This window comes from Macaca nemestrina, chromosome 17 (genome assembly GCF_043159975.1).
Source record: "Macaca nemestrina isolate mMacNem1 chromosome 17, mMacNem.hap1, whole genome shotgun sequence".
Classification (NCBI taxonomy): domain Eukaryota; kingdom Metazoa; phylum Chordata; class Mammalia; order Primates; family Cercopithecidae; genus Macaca; species Macaca nemestrina.
The window spans coordinates 10,037,263-10,055,737 of record NC_092141.1 but is presented as its reverse complement, the minus strand read 5'-3'; the positions used below and the strand labels follow the sequence as shown (position 1 = coordinate 10,055,737).

At 45.6% G+C, this 18,475-nt stretch overlaps 1 protein-coding gene across 6 annotated transcripts in view; it reads right to left on the bottom strand.

Moving 5' to 3' along the window:
• LOC105473577 (glucagon like peptide 2 receptor) overlaps window positions 1-18,475 on the bottom strand; it is a 76,504-nt gene that overhangs the window by 47,969 nt on the left and 10,060 nt on the right. For all 6 annotated transcript variants that reach the window (XR_982327.3, XR_982328.3, XR_011615371.1 and 3 more), the window contains exons 3-4: window positions 17,906-18,010; window positions 11,226-11,347 (exon numbers count right to left, since the gene is read on the bottom strand). Coding sequence is in view for 3 of the 6 variants with exons in the window: in XM_071082344.1 (XP_070938445.1) it covers window positions 11,226-11,347; window positions 17,906-18,010 (227 nt within the window). In the remaining 3 variants the exon portion in view is untranslated. The remainder of the gene's footprint in view (window positions 1-11,225; window positions 11,348-17,905; window positions 18,011-18,475) is intronic.

The window sequence follows — 18,475 nt, the reverse complement described above, 5'->3', positions numbered from 1 at the left end:
AGAACTTATTGACAGAAAGGCATTCATAAAAATCTATTATCCTTTTAATGTCTATAAAGTATCAGTAGTGATGTCCCATCTCTCTTAATGTAATTCATGACCTCTCTCTCACTTTCTCTCTTAATTCTTTCCCTTTTTAAGGTTCATTTTTCTAGAGGTTTACCAAATTTATTGATCTTCTTAAATAACCAAGTTTGGCTGGTGTGATTCCGTCCTATGCAGCTGTTCCCTGGAGAAGTGATCATTTACCTCTGTCTATCTTCTCTCCCACCTAAGTACATGCCACCATCCCATGAAGGACTCAATGGACTGGACATGAGCCCCCTGAGGCCCCAGAACTATCTTTTCAGTTGTAAACTAAAGAGCAACAAAGATGATCCCTTTAAGGTAGAAAATAATGAAAAGGAACACCACTTATCTTTAATAACGGTCAGTTTAGGGGCTGGTGCAAAGGATGATTGCACATTGCTGATGCAGAGACAGTGAAATACGAAGGCAGTCCAATTAGAGTAACACTGGCAACTTTAAAAATGTCTGTACAGCCAATGGTTTCTGTTGGGGACTTTCAAATCACACCACACATGGCCTTACAGTTGAAGCATGGTTCAGGGCTGATTAGTGGACAGCACTTAGTAGCTGGGGAGGAAGATGCAGAGTCAGCAGATGAAGAGGAGGAGAATGTGAAACCCTTAAGTATAATCTGGAAAGCAATTTGCCCCTGGAGGTGGTAGCAAGATTCCACAGAAAAAATTAAAACTTGTGGCTGATGAAGAAGATGGTGGTGATGAAGATGATGATGCTGAAGAAGATGATGATTTTGATGATGAGGAAACTGAAGAAAAAGCACCAGTGAAGAAATCTATGAGATATTCCAGCCAAAAATGCACAAAAATCAAACCAGAATGGAAAAGACTCAAAACCATCAACACCAAGATTAAACAACTAAGTTTGGGTTTTATTTATTTATTTTCCTATTATTTTTCTGCCTTCCATTTAATTAAATTCTATTCATACTTTCTAATTCTTTTCTTTTGCTTACTTTGACTTTAATTTGCTGAGGATTTTTTCCTAGTTTCTTAAGGTGGAAGTTGGACCACTAACTTGATATTTTTATGATTTTCTAATATAAGAATGCTATAGACTGGATAAAGAAAAGGTGGCACATATACACCATGGAATACTATGCAGCCATAAAAAAGAATGAGGTCATGTCCTTTGCAGGGACATGGATGAAGCCGGAAGCCATCATTCTCAGCAAACTAACACAGTAACAGAAAACCAAACACCACATGCTCTCACCCCTAAGTGGGAGTTAAACAATGAGAACACATGGACACAGGGAAGGGAACGTCACACACGGGGGCCTGTCAGGGGGTGGGGGGCAAGGGGAGGGAGAGCATTAGGATTAATGTAATTAATCATTACTTTATTGGAGACATAGGCATCATTTTATTGGCGATATGAGGCTAACAAATACCTAAGCATACAGGACTTAAAACCTAGATGACGGGTTGATAGGTACAGCAAACCACCATGGCACATGTATACCTACGTAACAAACCTGCCCGTTCTGCACATGTATCCCAGAACTTAAATAATAATAATGTTATACATTTCTCTCCATGACTGCTTTGGTTGCATCACAAAATTACTGATATATTTTCATTTTTATTTAGTTAAAATATTTACTAATTTATCTTATACTTTTTTACTTGACTTATGGGTTATTTAGAAGTATGTTGTTATTTTTTAAAAATATTTGGGGATCTTTCCAGACATCTTACTGTTACTGATTTCTAATATATTTGGTAGTTTTAAAAACTAAATTTCTCTTTAAATAATATTTTTAAATGAGATAAAACATGTATCTTTATATGTACGATTTCTAGTGCTCTTCATTCCTTTATGTAGATGAAAATGTCTACGCGGTATGTTTTTTTCTTTCTCTGTTAACATTTTTTGCAGTGGTGGTCTGGAGGCAGAACTCTCAGTACAACCTTTGAGCTCTTCCAGATCAATTCCAACCACGTTTCTCTCCAGAATTATTCTCTATGGACTTCATCAAGATCCCTATAATCTTGTCAACCTCCGGTTGCGCTTATTTGCCTCTTCTTGAAACTGTATCTTTCCTTCTAAGACCAGCGCAAACCTACCCCCATAAGAAATCCTCCTCAAATGCCTCTCTGCTTATTGTCAACTCTTATTGTCAAAGTACTTGTGGTTTGCTTCACAAATAGGGGTGTCAATTGTATAATTCATTAATGCTTTGCTTACATTTATCTTGTCTTTCCAGACAGACTATGAAACACCTTGAAAGTAAAGAAGTGTTTTGTGCTTCTGCACACAGAGTAGTGTAGTTTCTTTAAACTGACATTTCTGTGGCATATCAAGACGTTACTGGGTCATTTAGCGTGATTTATTTTATTAGAGATATGAGGCTAACACATTTAATTAAATAACCTAATTATTTTTAAAACGTGTTTGTTTTATGCTTTCTAGGAACAAATTAGGGGAAATGTCTTTTTTTTTTTTTTTTTCCCCATCTGTGTCCTAATTAGTTTGGGTTTCCAAGAAGCAGATCCTGAGACAGGAATTGGAATGCAGGCAGTTTGCATAGGAAGTGAAAAACATTGGCTGGGCACGGTGCCTCACGCGCCTGTAATCCCAGCACTTTGGGAAGCCCAGGCAGGCGGATCACCTGAGGTCAGGAGTTCGAGACCACCCTGGCCAACATGGCAAAACCCCGTCTCTACTAAAAATACAAAAATTAGCTGGGCATGGTGGCAGGCGCCTGTAATCCCAGCTACTTGGGAGGCTGAGGCAGGAGAATTGCTTGAATCCTGGAGGTGGAGGTTGCAGTGAGCCAAGATTGAGCCATTGCACTCTAGCCTGGGCAAGAGAGAGACTGTGCCTCCAAAAAAAAAAAAAAAAAAAGTGAAAAAAATCATTAGTCAGGACAAATAAAGGGTGAGTTATCAAGCCAGCTACTATGGTGGGAAGCTGCAGCTTAATCCCACTGGGGAAGCTCTGGGAATCCTCAGAGTCAACTAACCCCAAGACCAAGGGAGTTGGTATGGAAACATACCAAATCTTCCCAGCCATTGATTGAAGGTGGCTTCCAAGGCACATTAATTCCATGGCACTTATGACCTGAATTTCAACAAACAAGTAGGCTTCAGGAAACAGAGAACCAGCAAAGAAATGCATGCACTTGTGGTGAGAAGTTAAGCAGCTGTGTACTGAATTAATTACGGTGAGGGGATGTGGGCAGGGCGCCAAAAGCACCTGCTACAGTTGGTTTCATTGTACTTCTTTAGAGGATTTTCTTCAACTGTCCTCTACATTAAGGTCTCTAACAACACCTGGCTACTTTCCTAGAGGCTCCAAAGCATCAGGTCTCCAGCTCACTCTTAGTACCAACAGGTGAATGTTATGTCACTTCGACACCTTTATGAGAAACTTCCTAACCAATAGGTGATACGCACCCAACGAGGAAACAGGTACTCTCGTACATAGCTGAAGGGAGGACAAATGTATAACCCCGATGGCAATATCTAACAAAATTACATATGCATCTACCTATAATCCAGCGATCCCACTTCTAGAAATCTTCCAAAAGATATACTGCCACAAATAGTAGCCTACACACACATCTGAGGTTTTTCACTGTGGCGTTTTTAGGAATAAAAGAATGGAAATTAGCCAGGTGCGGTGGCTCACGCCTGTAATCCCAGCACTTTGGGAGGCTGAGGTGGGCAGATCACAAGGTCAGGAGATCGAGGCCATCCTGGCTGACACAGTGAAACCCTGTCTCTACTAAAAATACAAAAAATTAGCCGGGTGTGGTGGCAGGTGCCTGTAGTTCCAGCTACTCGGGAGGCTGAGGCAGCAGAATGGCATGAACCCAGGAGGCGGAGCTTGCGGTGAGCCGAGATCACGCCACTGCACTCCAGCCTGGGCAACAGATCAAGACTCTGTCCCCCGCCAAAAATATATATATATTGGAAATAACCCAGACGGCCATAGGACAGTGGCTGAACAAACTGGTGGATATGCTAAGTGAAATACTACGCAGCTGTAAAAAAGAGAGATAAATATTTACAGTGCAGAAAAGCTATATAAGTTTGGGAAAGCAATTGGAAAAAATATTAAATATGGATGAAATAGGCCATGTGATAAAAATCAGTGTTAATTTTCCTTGGTTGGAATAATGGTAATGTAGTTGTGTAGAATGATGTCCTTAATCTTAGGAGGTACCCAGTGAATTTGGGGGTGAAATCTCATGATGTCTACAAATTAGTTTTAAATATTTCAGAAAGAGAGAAACAGAGAAAGCAAATGTGGCAAAATGTTATTACATTTTGAGTCTAAATAGTGGGTATATGAGTGTCTACTATATTATTCTTTTAATTTTTCTATGTTTCAATAGTTCAAAATAAAATGTTGGAAAAATCATATAATCAATGGCTCTATTATAAATTATATTGAAAATTAAAATGTATTATTAAAATTATATACCATATATTAAAATTATATACAGATATATTAATTCATATGTATTAATTATATATTTAAGAATAAAAAGTACTTTTTAAAGAACATAAGGCATAATCATTTATTTTCATTCCATTAAACACGATTTCATACTAAGTCATCTAAACACACTTGTTAATGCTTATGCGTGCACACACACACACACACACACAAAATCTCCTTTATCAGTGCCATTTAATATGCATAAGGACCCCCAGCATCTCGTTAGTTGGAAGAACATAACATATTTTGTTTGCCAAAACTCTGAAGGGCAAAGATTTACTAACACTGGCCTTTTTTGGGCAAAATTTCAACCCTCTATTAGAAACACAGGTAAACATGGCCAGAAGTTGTTTTTTTTGTTGTTAAGTATTTGAATTCTTGGAAATGTGGCCATTTGCAGAGGGGAGGAGGCCATGCCCTTGTCCTCACTTTTCCAAAGAGAGAATCTTTCCTTCCTGTCTTTGAAAGAAGTGCAGTTTTCAAACCTTGCTTAGTGCTCCCCATTTGCTGACTTGGGAATGGTGCTACTGTGTCCGCATACTCGTGGTCCTCAACCTTGGCTGCATATTAGAATCATCTGGGGAACTTTGCAACGAGTATTGATGGCTAGGCCCCACCACAGACCAATTGACTCAGAATTTGTGAAGCCATTCATGTAGTATGTATTAAGTGCCTACTGTATGCAAAGGCCACTGTGCATCCCAGTACTAGGTCAGAGGTTTAGGGGTGATATTCAAATATAACTATGACTTTGTCGTTGTTCTCAGTTTGCAGCCCAGGAGAAAAAAATATATACACAATTTGCCTAATTCAAGGCCTGCCATTAGCACAACTTTGGTGTGAAAAAAGTCAGACAAATTCTTGAGATAAACCAGATCCAATCCAACTACAGGTGTCCTTCTGATCCCTTTCAGAGGTGTGACCCCTCAGACAGTAAAACCATATAAGGATCACAGAATTCTGTTAACTCAAATCCAGTAGGAAAGTAAGAGGGTTAGAAAGAATTCCCCGAGGACATGGAGGATCCAGTTGAAGGTTTTTCATGTCTGATGCAAGATTAGACATGGAATCTTGCTGTGTTGTGCAGGCCGGTCTCAAACTCCTGGCCTCAAGTAGCCCTCCCATCTCAGCCTCCCAAAGCACTGGGATTATAGTTATGAGCCACTGAGCCTTGATGGAAGATTAGGATACACTTAAGGGAGCCAAGGACATGCCAACACCCACAAGGTTCTGAAGGAACAGAGCCCCAGCCAGGTGGCTCCCGTTAGAGCAAATAGCTAGGTTATGAAACGTGTTGAACCTGAATACGATCAGCCTCCTCTAATAGACGTGAACCTGGGGCTCAACTTGTTGGCAAGAGTGAATACAATCACCCTGGTAGACCCAGTGGTGTGGTCATCCTGGCTTGCAAGAACCGACTGGCAAATTTTCAGGGAACCAGTTGTAAAACACGAGCTGGTATTGATAATCTTAAAAATTAAATGATGGACGGGCGTGGTGGCTCATATCCAGTAATCCCAGCAGTTTGGGAGGCCGAGGCGGGCAGATCATGAGGTCAGGAGTTCGAGACCAGCCTGGCCAACATGGTGAAACCCCTTCTCTACTAAAAATACAAAAATTAGCTGGGTATGGTGGCAGGCGCCTGTAGTCCCAGTGACTCGGGAGGCAGAGGCAGGAGAATCACTTGAAACCAGAAGGCGGAGGTTGCAGTGAGCCGAGATTATGCCACTGCACTCCAGCCTGGGCAACGAGAGGGAAACTCCGTCTCAAAAAAAAAAAAAAAAAAAAAATTAAATGATGTAAATTTGCAATGAATAAATTATATTCAGAATAAAAGCAATAAATACTCAAAATTAATCACTTCCTAATTACATTTCTACATGTCCATGTTCAGTGCTACTGGGGTTATTTTTGCTGTTGTATCTGCATGAGGAGAAACATGTCTAACGCTGCGCTACTGTGCATACTCTGTGGTCACACTGGTAGCTTGAAATTGACCATGGGGGGGTCATTCATGCCACTGAAATTGGCAAGTGTTAACAAATCATAGCCTTTCTTCAGGGGTGGAAGCAGGGAGCCTGTTGCTAACATTTACTAACACACCTGCACCACTGGTATTGATAATCAGAACAAACAAATCTTGGTCTATAGGCAACCATGTCTCCTGAGATGGAAACTCCTCCTTTCTTGCGCCAGGTTGTCTCCTTAGCGTGAAAGTTTTTGTTTTGTGTCTCAATCCTTTTTTTTTTTTTTTTTTTGGAGACGGAGTCTGGCTCTGTCGCCCAGGCTGGAGGGCAGTGGCCGGATCTCAGCTCACTGCAAGCTCCGCCCCCCGGGTTTACGCCATTCTCCTGCCTCAGCCTCCCGAGTAGCTGGGACTACAGGCGCCCGCCACCTCGCCCGGCTAGTTTTTGTATTTTTAGTAGAGACAGGTTTTCACCGTGTTAGCCAGGATGGTCTCGATCTCCTGACCTCATGATCCACCCATCTGCACCTCCCAAAGTGCTGGGATTACAGGCTTGTGTCTCAATCTTGGCAAGGTTTGATCACACCACTACATTTATGAATGCTTTGTTTTAAATTCACATATGGAATTTTTTTTCTTATTTTTCCTCAATATTTATTATGAAAATTTTAAACATACACTAAAGTTAAAGAAACTTTATGAAGAACATCTGTATATCCACCAGTTAGATTCTAACATTAAACTATTTGTTTGTTTGTTTGTTTTTTGAGACAGAGTCTTGCTCTGTCACCCAGGCTGGAGTGCAGTGGCACAATCGTAGCTCCTTACAGTCTCAACCTCCTGGGGTTTAAGTGATCCTCCCACCTCAGCCTCCCAAGTAGCTGGGACTACAGGTGCACACAACCATGCCCAGCTCATTTTTGTTTTTGTTTTTTTTAGAGAGACGGGATTTTGCCATGTTGCCCAGACTGGTCTCAAACTCCTGGGCTCCAGCAATCCTCCCACCTCGGCTTCCCAAAGTGCTGGGATTACAGGCCTGAGCCACTACACCCAGCCTCTAACAAACATTAAACTTATCTACCCCTCGGGTTATCCCTCATATAGCGGTTTTTTAAATTACTTGCACAATCTACATGTAATTGGTATTATTTAGAAAATACGACATATTAGAGGATCTAATAGATTAGTATTAAGATTCCAATATGAAATACATAGAAGAGTACCTGATTTTCAACTTTAAGTCGAAACCATGATGAAAACAGTATTGACATATTTAGGAAAATTTGACTCATCATAGAAATTTGATGTATTCGGTGAACTAGAATTATTTAAAAACAAGAAAGATTTTCTTGTTATAAGATTTAACATAGTTTAAATGTCTAAAGCATATCAAATGTAGTAACGCAGCTTAAAATGTAAAAGGATATGTAAATAACTAGTTTGTGTCAACAACAATTAATCGGGGACCTCTACAAAAGTAGCTTTACTTACTAGATGTATAAATAGAATAATAAACTATATAAAATAGAGTTGACCTTAATAACTTAACAAAAAGTTAGGTTTTTGGGTTTTGAAAGTCAAATGAAATATTACACACACACACACACACACACACACGAACACACACACATCAATCCAACCAAGTAGCCAATGCAGAAAAGCTACCATCACAGACACCAAAAAAACTCACAATGTCAAGTAAACTATGATCACAGCCTTAGGACTGAACCAGAGAGGCTAGGGAGGGAGAGAAGTGTTTGTAGGGTCCAGGGAAGACACTCCGAAAAGAAAAGAAACGCAATAATCACAACTATCAAAGGCCTACTGTGTGCCAGGAGGTGGATGAATCACTCCACATTCATTACCCTCTGAAACCTCACAACTAGGCCTGCAAAGTGGGTATTTTCAACCCCATCTTACAGATGCCTGCAGAGAGGCTAGGTTGCACAAGCGACATGGATAGTGTTTCTAAAACTGAACTCCTTGCCTTCCCCGTCCCCAGACTTTAAACTATTATATAAAATATCTTTAACGTTTAATGGGAGAATATTTAAATGACTTTAGAAAGCTAAAGAATTCCAACTAAATCATGAAATAAAGCCACAATTCAGCCTGGGCAATATGGTGAAACCGTGTCTCTACAAAACATACCAGATGTGGTGGTATGCACCTGTAGTCCCAGCTACTCAGGAGGCTGAGGTGGGAGGATCACTTGAGCCTGGAAGGTCGAGGCTGCAGTGGGCCATGATCGCGTCACCGCACTCCATCCAGGGGAACAGAGGCAGATTCTATCTCAAGAAAAAAAACCACCATTGGGGGGCGGGTGGAGAGCGGGGCTGTTTTGCAGGTTCAAATTAGGGCACAGAATTAGGTAGCAAAGAGCAGGTGCAGTGGCTCACGCCTGTAATCCCAACACTTTGGGAGGCCAAGGCAGGTGGATCACCTGAGGTCAGGAGTCCGAGACCAGCCTGGACAACATGGTGAAATCCCATATCTACTAAAGATACAAAAATTAGCCAGGCGTGGTGGCATGCACCTGTAGTCCCAGCTACTCGGGAGGCGGAGGCAGGAGAATTGCTTGAACCCGGGAGGCAGAGGTTGCAGTGAGCTGAGATCATACCACTGCACTCCAGCCTGGGTGACAGAGCAAGACTCTGTCTCAAAAAAAAAAAAAAAAAAGAATTATGTAGTAAAATATTGAGAACCCAAAGGGCAAGGCCTCTCCCTGTATCCTTCTTCTCAGGGAGGGGCATTTTTAAGTCTCCTCAAGGGTCCAAGCCAGAAGCCTGCAATCTTGTCCTTGACTCTACCCTCTCACAGCCTCCAGCACCAGCCAGGTCCTACTGTTTTGCTCCTTGGCAAACCTGTGAGTTCACCCTCCCACTTCTTCCACCCCGTGGGCGCTCTCTTCCCATCTGGCCTGAGTTGCTGCCACAGTTCCTGCCTATTCTCCCTGCCTTCTGCCTCCAGCATGGCCCCAGTCTCCAATCTCCATAACTAACCCATGTGTTGACAGGCTCACCCCTCTCCAATCTGCCAAAGCAAACCTGTCAACACATGAGTTAGTAATGTCCCTCCCCTACTTCAACACGCAAAGTCGTAAGTCCTTCACCGGGCACAGGAGGCCTTCATCACCTACCTCTCCTGAGGCTTCCACCTTCACCTGTGTCCTCCTCAGGCCCTACCTCACCTGCCCAGCAGCACTCAAAATGGCCCCAGAGCCCTGCGTGTTCTTTGCCCCTAGGTGCGTTTCTCCCTCTTACTGTCTCTTCCAATGGCCATCTCCTTCCCACCCTGCAGAGCAAGGCTTAAGCACTCTTCCTGGCCCCCCGTCTACATTAGCTTCCCCCTCCTCCCTGACCCTGGGCATCTGGCACTTCGCTCCCAGCAACGATCACACTGTCCCTATACCTCGCGAGACTCTGAGCTCCCTGGAGGCAGTATCCGCGTGCTATCCCCTGTTTATTCCCAGTGCCTGGTGCAAAAACCTAACCCATCATAGATGTTTCATTACTGTGTGTGGCCTGACCATCTGAACGAAAGAAACCGAGGTGTGGCCGTAGATACCTGTCTGATCCCCAAACACCCGTTCCTCTGCTTTGCGCGGCCTCTTGCACTACGCTTTAAAGGAAAGTGAGCAGATGTTGGACAAACAGGAGGTCCTCAGGGAGAAGAGCAAGAGCTCAACGAGAAAGCACGGTGCAGAAGGATCCCGGAAAGAACACACGTGGAGAGAAGTCTGAAGCATGGATTTGTTTGTTCATCCAAAGAACCTTTCCTGGGAAGCCACGGGGACTTGCGGACCAGTTACCATGGTAGACCCTGGGGATGGGGCAGGAATGCCTGCACAGACCGTGCTGACCGTGTATCGGGTTTTCTCCTAAGAAACTGATGTCTGATGACTAAATCCTCACAGCGTCACATGCAGCAAATATGACCCCAGTGGCATGAATGAGGAAGCAGAGGCCCAAGTTGATGAGGCAACTTGCACCAGGTTCACAGCCAGGAAGAGCAGAGTCTGGATATGAATACACGGACGGTTCCCCTGAGCGTGCCACAGAGCTGTGGAAAATCCCAGGGATAAGCGACGTTTCGTTTCCCCTTTTGGGGGCTCATTAACATTCTTACTATTTGAAATGAAAATAGGACTGGCTGACCCTAGACCCTGTGCCATGCCACCCCCTCGAGGCAGCAAGTCCTCTGTCACCAGTGGATCTACATTGGGGCGAGAGGGCTAGATAACAAATAGGCAACATGTGAGAATTTCAGGGAGAGGCAGGCGCCATAAAGGGGTCAAAGTTGTGGGTGGTGGGTTGGGGGGATGTGGTAGGAAAGCAACCACAGAGGGCACCCTCTGGATCAGGTGATCCTGGAAGATCTCTCTTTGAAGGGGACATTTGGACTGAACCCTGGATGGTGAGAAGGAACCGGCCACAGTGGAGCTCAGACAGGTGCTCCAGGACGGGGAACAGCAAGCGCAAAGGCCAGGATCGACCCTGGAAGACTGATTTCTCTTAGGATTTTGCAAGTCAGCCTAGTCGTGGAAGAAATTCCACGGCTGCCATGAGGGTTGCTGCTTTGCAGGACCTTCCTTAGCTTCCCCGGGGAGAGGCGCTGGGAGAAGCCTCTTTGTGTGGCCCCTGGAGCCAGCAGGCCACTGGGGTGTCCCGGACGAGGGTGGTTTGGACCCTGGATGCCTCCTCACTGAGCTGAGCAAACTCACGTTTTGCTTGAAGCTGTGGTTCTCGGAGCATTCGGAGTCATCCTGCCAAATATCCGTGGCGTTCTCTATCGTCTGCCAAGTCCCCCGAGCCAAACAGCGTCTGTAGGCCCTTCCTGAGCTCTCTGAAAGTAAACAAAGCTCCGGAGGAAAGGTCAGAACGCACAGCCCGTTCCCCTGAGCGTGCCACAGAGCTGCAGAACATCCCAGGGACAAGGGATTTTCACTTCCCCTTTTGGGGGCTCATTAACATCCTCACTGTTTATTTGGGATGGAAGGAAAAACATGGAAGCTTCTCAATTTTGTAACACACCATGGTCTACTAATGTCCGCTGTGTTTACCCAAAGTCTCTGGAATTCGAACAGCCTCTGGTGACTCAGAGATGTTAAAAGCCCTCCAAGGTTCAGCCCAGCTGGGAGACGCCAATCTGGGCTCCCGATGCTTGCTAGGTGGGGCATCTCTTCCTGAGGCTCATGCCATGAAGAAGAGAAAGTGGTGGGCACGTGGCTGACAGACCGGGACTGACGCCAGATGCACCATCCATGCATGAGTGTGTCCTGGGCCTAGCTCTCCTAAACCTCTAAGCTTTCCTGCGTTTTCTTTTTTTTTTTTTTTTTTTTTTGAGACGGGGTCTCTCTCTGTCGCCCAGGCTGGAGTGCAGGGGCGCGATCTCAGCTCACTGAAAGCTCCGCCTCCCGGGTTCACGCCATTCTCCTGCCTCAGCCTCCCGAGTAGCTGGGACTACAGGCACCCGTCGCCACGCCCGGCTAATTTTTTGCAATTTTAGTAGAGACGGGTTTTCACCGTGTTAGCCAGGATGGTCTCGATCTCCTGACCTCGTGATCCGCCCGCCTCAGCCTCCCAAAGTGCTGGGATTACAGGCACGAGCCACCGCGCCCGGCCACCTTCCTGCGTTTTCATCAGGAACTGGGATAATAATTACTACCAACTCTCCATGATTTGGGAAGGATTTGGGAAGAAATGAAAGGGTGTGTGAAAAGGATGAGAAAAATCCCTGTGCCCAGACAGACTGCCATTGTGACTCAGTCACATCTGTCCCAGAAGGTCCTCCCACCTGGAGGATTAGAGGCTGGGCTTGCAAATGAGAAGTCAAAATCTGTTGGTCCTTCCTAGTCCTGGCCCTGCACATCATGGGCCAACAGTAACTATCTGCTGAATTTAATGAATGGACAACCAAAGGGTACAACTCCCGGCTCCCCTGACACCTTTGGTAGGTAGGGTGTCTAACTGACATCTCAAACAACACACTCCAAACCAAACTCTTTTTCTTCTTTTCAAAATCTGTTCCACCCACCTATTTTACCACCTCAGTGGATGGCAAACCCATCCTTCCAGTCCCCTGGCCCACAGAGTCACCCTCCCCTTCTGTCTCTCATAGCCCTCCTCAGGTCCTCTAGCTAATCTGTCATCCCTGCCTTCTTCTGTACATGGAATCTGACTGCCACTTTCACTTCCTGCTTCCATCCCGTGGAACTATCATCTCTCACTGGGAGATGGGGCTCCTCTGACGGTCCTGCTCCTCACATCTGTAGGCAACTCAGCAGTCAGAGCAAGCTGAATAAAATACCAGCCACATAGGCCGGGTGCGGTGGCTCATGCCTGTAACCCTAGCAATTTGGGAGGCCAAGGCGGGTGGATCACCTGAGGTCAGGAGTTCAAGACCAGCCTGCCCAGCGTGGTGAAACCCCATCTCTACTAAAAATACAAAAAATAAAAAATAAAAAATTGGCCGGGCGTGGTGGCTCAAGCCTGTAATCCCAGCACTTTGGGAGGCTGAGACGGGCGGATCATGAGGTCAGGAGATCGAGACCATCCTGGCTAACGTGGTGAAACCCCGTCTCTACTTAAAAAATACAAAAAACTAGCCGGGCGAGGTGGCGGGCGCCTGTAGTCCCAGCTACTCGGGAGGCTGAGGCAGGAGAATGGCATGAACCTGGGAGGCGGAGCTTGCAGTGAGCTGAGACCCAGCCACTGCACTCCAGCCTGGGCGACAGAGCGAGACTCTGTCTCAAAAAAAAAAAAAATAAAATAAATAAACAAATAAATAAATACATAAAAATTAGCCAGGCGTGGTGGCACATGCCTGTAATCCCAGCTACTCGGGAGGCTGAGGCAGGAGAATCACTTGAACCCGGGAGGCAGAGGTTACAGTGAGCTGAGATCGCGCCACTGCACTCCAGCCCGGGTGACAGAGGGAGACTCTGTCTCAAAAAAAAAAAAAAAAAAAAAAATCAGCCACATCATGTCACACTTCTCTCCAGATCTTCCAAGGGCTTTCTGAGAAAAACTCTTCCGGCCTTTCACAAAGCCCCCTAAGACCTGGCCCGTAACTCTCTGCTATAACCTGTTGCTTCTCTCCCCTCTTCATCACAGCCACGTCTGCCTCCTTCTCTTCATGGAACAGGCCAGCCATGGTCCCCATATAGAGCCACTGACCTGCTGTCTCCTTCCATCCTGAACACCCACCCTTCCTCTAAAACCTTTACCTTCTTTTACATCTTCACCAAAACGTCACCTTGCCGTCGAAGACTTCCTTAACTATCCAGTTTACAGCTGCGACCCATCACCCCACTCCAACCTTCCCATCCCTTCCCCATCTTGTTTAACACAGATCACATTCAAACATCGTCTGCACTTATTTATGATGCTTATTGATAACTGTCTGTCTCTCCTGCGAGAATGTGAGCCCCACGAGGAGCTCTTACTTGGTTTTTGTCACTAATATATCCCAAGCACTTAAAAATAATGCATGGCATACAACAGGTGCTTAATACATATTAGTTGAATGAGTGAATGGCAAGAATGTCTCTTGCCACTTGCATTGCCTGTGCTAGCCATAATGCTTTGTGCTGGGAACGCAAACATATGAAGAGGGCTCAGCTCTGGCTGGGGGAGTGCAAAGAAAAATCTCTGTAAATGATTATAAATGCTAAGACAGAAGACTGCACAGGTATAGAAAAGGCCTCAGAGGCCGGGCGCGGTGGCTCACACACCTGTATTCCCAGCACTTCGGGAGGCCAAGGCGGGAGGATCAGGAGGTCAGGAGTTTGAGACCAGCCTGGCCAACATAGTGAAACCCTGTCTCTATTACAAATACACAGATTAGCTGGGTACGGTGGTGCGCACCTGTAATCCCAGCTACTCGGGAGGCTGAGGCAGGAGAACTGTTTGAACCCAGGAGGCAGAGGTTGCAGTGAGTCAAGATAGGTGCACTCAGCCTGGGCAACAGAGCAAGACTCTGTTTCAAAAAAAAAAAAAGAGGCCGCAGAGAGGAGAGGTCTGTAGTTGAGGGGTGAGGTCTGAAAAACCTTCTAGAAGGAGAAAAGGACGGAGCTGAGAATTGCAAGGGGCTTTATAGGCAGAGGAACATGGCCAGAGCCTGTGAGGAGGCCTCCTGGGCAGGTGTGCGAGCCGAGGTACTGAGTGGCAAGAGCTGGACCAGGTGCAGAGCCTGGGCGTTGCTCATTGGGCTGAAGTGCAGAGAACCCTGAACGTGGGGGAGAGTGCTAACGAGGTCGGCGGGGTCAGGCAGCAGGGGGTCTTGTATGCGAGGGAGAGACAGAATATGAATGATATTTTAGACAGCTTTTCCAAAGGTGCCTAGAGGGGGCCAGATCTGAGGCAGGGACTCGTGAGGAGGCCATGGAAAAGCAGCAGAGGGTGCTGGTGAGCCCACAGCAGTGAGGGATGGAGGAGAGGAGGAGCCAGAGGACCTGGCTACCCACTGGTTGAGATGTGGGCCTGGGTGGGGCCAGGTGGACCCTGAGACCATTCCTTAGATGGGGAAGAGACGGGGAGGAGAAGGAAGAGGAGTTTGTTTTCCTCTCCTCCATTTTCTACTCCTTTCTGTCCCTCAGTTTCTACTCCAATTGATGACAAGTCTTGAGCATTCCACCTCCAACACTTTAATCTTTCTCCTTCTCTCCGCCCTCTTGCCCTTGGCCGAATCCAGACCCTTAGCATGACGTTTTGTGGGACACTATAGTAGTCTCGCCACTCTCCTCCCTGCTTCCTCCATTTCTCGGTCCAATAGCTACATGTGCTTAACGTCATTCTCCCAGACTACAACTTGAGCTCCATTTTTATGCCTTAACACCTTCTGGGGCTCCACATAATCCTCCTCTACAGAAAAGAGTTTGAAACCCTAGTGACTAACACCCAGTTTCCTTCGTCATCAGCCCCCAGCCCCAGTCGTCAGTTACAGCTTCTGTTTGCCATCAGGCACTCAGTGGCGCCATCTCATCTCACTGCAAGCTCCGCCTCCCGGGTTCACACCATTCTCCTGCCTCAGCCTCCCGAGTAGCTGGGACTACAGGCCAGGCGCTCCCTCTTCTGATATGACCATGCTCATTTCTCTCTCCTCCACTCTGCATTTGCACATGTGCTTCTCTGCGCCCTTCCATGGTCTCCACATTCTCTTTTCGCTGCAGGGATCCATTTGGATTCTAAAGATTTAGTGCACAGAATGGCAGGTGGAAGAGTAACTTCCTACCTTTTGCAAATCACACTGCCTTCACATTCCAGAAGCCCACAACCTATTTTTTTTTTAAAGAGCCTTTAATTTAACTTCTTTGTAAATGTGGCTTTTTGAACACTTGATTTTCTCTTACAGTGGAATGGATCTGTGTTTTTAGCTCTTGGAAAGGGACAGGTAGACAGTGAGCAGAGAGGGACAGGTAGACAGTGAACAGAGAAGTGGGGATCGGCTCCACGTGCTACTGAAGAGTCTGGGTGTTTGGGGCCTCAAGACTTGAAGGAATCCAAGGGCCTCCTTCCTGGACTCAGCTTCAGCTCCCACGGACCGAGCGGCAGCTCTGCGACGCGCCCTGTGAGTGCCTTCTCATTTAATCCTCAGAGTGACCTTCAGAATTAGCAAGTCTCCTTCCTTTCATAGATGAGGAAGCAGAAGCTCAGAGGGCTGTGGGAATTTGCCCAAAGTCTCCAAAGTGTAAAATAGAGGGACTGGGTCTGACCTCGGGGCTCCTGACTCCACACCCAGTGCTCTTTCCCCTCACTCAGCTGTTCCCAGGGGGACTGTGCCTGAGTCATTCAGAGCCCTCCGATCCAGCGAGTTATCTCTTCCACCCTCCCTAAAATCTCACATTCTCATGCTTCTTGGGCTGATTCCAACTGGATTTCATCAGAGAACACTTCCATAAAATAGGTCAGTAACTCTCCCACCCAGAAATGTATCTTCCTTCTAAACAATCTCTCTCTCTGCTCCAGAGGCTCAAAACATTGAAACCAAAGTTGCACGATAGGATGATTAATGGGGCTGAAATTAAATACGAAAATACATCTCACCCTCTCAGAAGCTGGTTCTCACCTCGTTTTGCCTGGAGCTTTGTAACCACTTACGTTTCCTGAAAACCGTTTTAGTTGTCCTTATATTTGCCGGTGGTCTGTGGTCAAAGGCAACGGGAATCTAACCAGTAATCACCTCCCTCCTCTTCCGGAATAAAATAACGAAGAGGTCGGGCTTCTGGGGCTGGTAGGGATGGGATGTTATCCGGGGTATCTAAGTCATGTTTATTTCCTTGAAACAGGATCAGAGCAAGCTAAGTGGTTACATTCTCCATCCAAGTCCCATGGGAGTTAAAAGCACTAACCCATTGGCACCTCCTTTCCATGTGAATGCAAAGGGTACTTTAAAAATCCTTCCTCCCCATCGAACAAGTCAAAAATTGTGTAGAGGTTAGCATCCCAATCTTTCTCCCTCACCTGTTTCTCCTCTCCATGACAGTGGCCATTCTTACCCCCACTGCAGCCAAATTTAGTGGCTGCTGGATCTGTACTCTAGAAGCTTTGAAGTAGGAGAGCTACTTATTTGTAAGATCTAAAAATCAAAACAATTGAACTCATGGACATAGAGAGTAGAAGGATGGTTGCCAGAGGTTGGGAAGGGTGGTGGGTGGCTGGGAGGGATGATGGGTACAAAAAATAGAATGAATAAGACCTACTATTTGATAGCACAACTGGTTACGATTGTCAATAATAACTTCATTGGCCAGGCATGGTGCTCATGCCTGTAATCCCAGCAATTTGGGAGGCTGAGGCAGGCAGATCACCTGAGGTCAGGAGATTGAGACCAGCCTGGCTAACAGGGTGAAATCCCGTCTCTACTAAAAATACAAAAAAATTAGCTGAGTGCAGGTGCCTGTAGTCCCAGCTACTCGGGAGGGTGAGGTAGGAGAATGGCTTGAATTTGGGAGGCGAAGGTTGCAATGAGCTGAGATTGTGCCACTTCACTCCAGCCTGGGCAACAGAGCGAGACTCCATCTCAAAAAATATATATGTAATAATAATAATAACTTAATCGTACATTTTTAAATAACTTAAGGAGTGTAATTGGATTGTTTGTAACTGAAAAGATAAATGCTTGAGGAGATGGATACCCCATTCTCCATGCCTATTCACATTGCATGCCTGTAACAAAACATCTCATGTACCCCACAAATATATACACCTACTATGTAACCACAAAAATAAATATATACATACATACATACATAAAAATAAATGGAACATCCAGAATAGAAGAATTACAGAAGAGGAGAAGGAAGATGTATTCCTGAGAGCTTAGACGGGGACTGTTTGTGGGGAAAGAGGATTTGAGAAAAGCACTTGGTTGGGGTAAATTGATAAAAACAAGACTTATTACCTTCACTCCACCAAGGTAAGTATGAAGGGCAGGGTACAGAGACATTTCCAGGAGAAGAATGAGGCCAACATACGTACTGATCAAACGTCCCGTTACAAAATATGCCTATAGAGAGAAGAAGGGTCTGATGAACATCGGTGTTTCAGCACAGGGATGCCACTGATGGAGGCAGAGGCACCATGGGAGCCCACCTTCCTGGCACTGGAAGCTGTTGTAACCTGTGCAGAAACCAGCATGGGTGGTCCACTCTCTAGATGAGTCAAGGATGGGGAATGATTTGGGGACCACAGGAATGCTGAATGCAGCCCCACACAACGTGCATTTGTCTGCCCAACTTGACTTCTGGTCAATTACGTCAATGTACACATGATACCGATTTTACTTTATTTGACATGAACTAAACTTTCACAGAAACTTGGGGACAGGAGGACACTTGGAGGCTCAGCCGGTCCCTTATGTTCCACAATCAGCTAAACAATCATCAAACCTTCACCAGTTAGATCCCAGGATACATTTACTCTGTGAATGTGCAAAAAGACCAGCAGAATGAGGGGATCTATAAACTCAAGG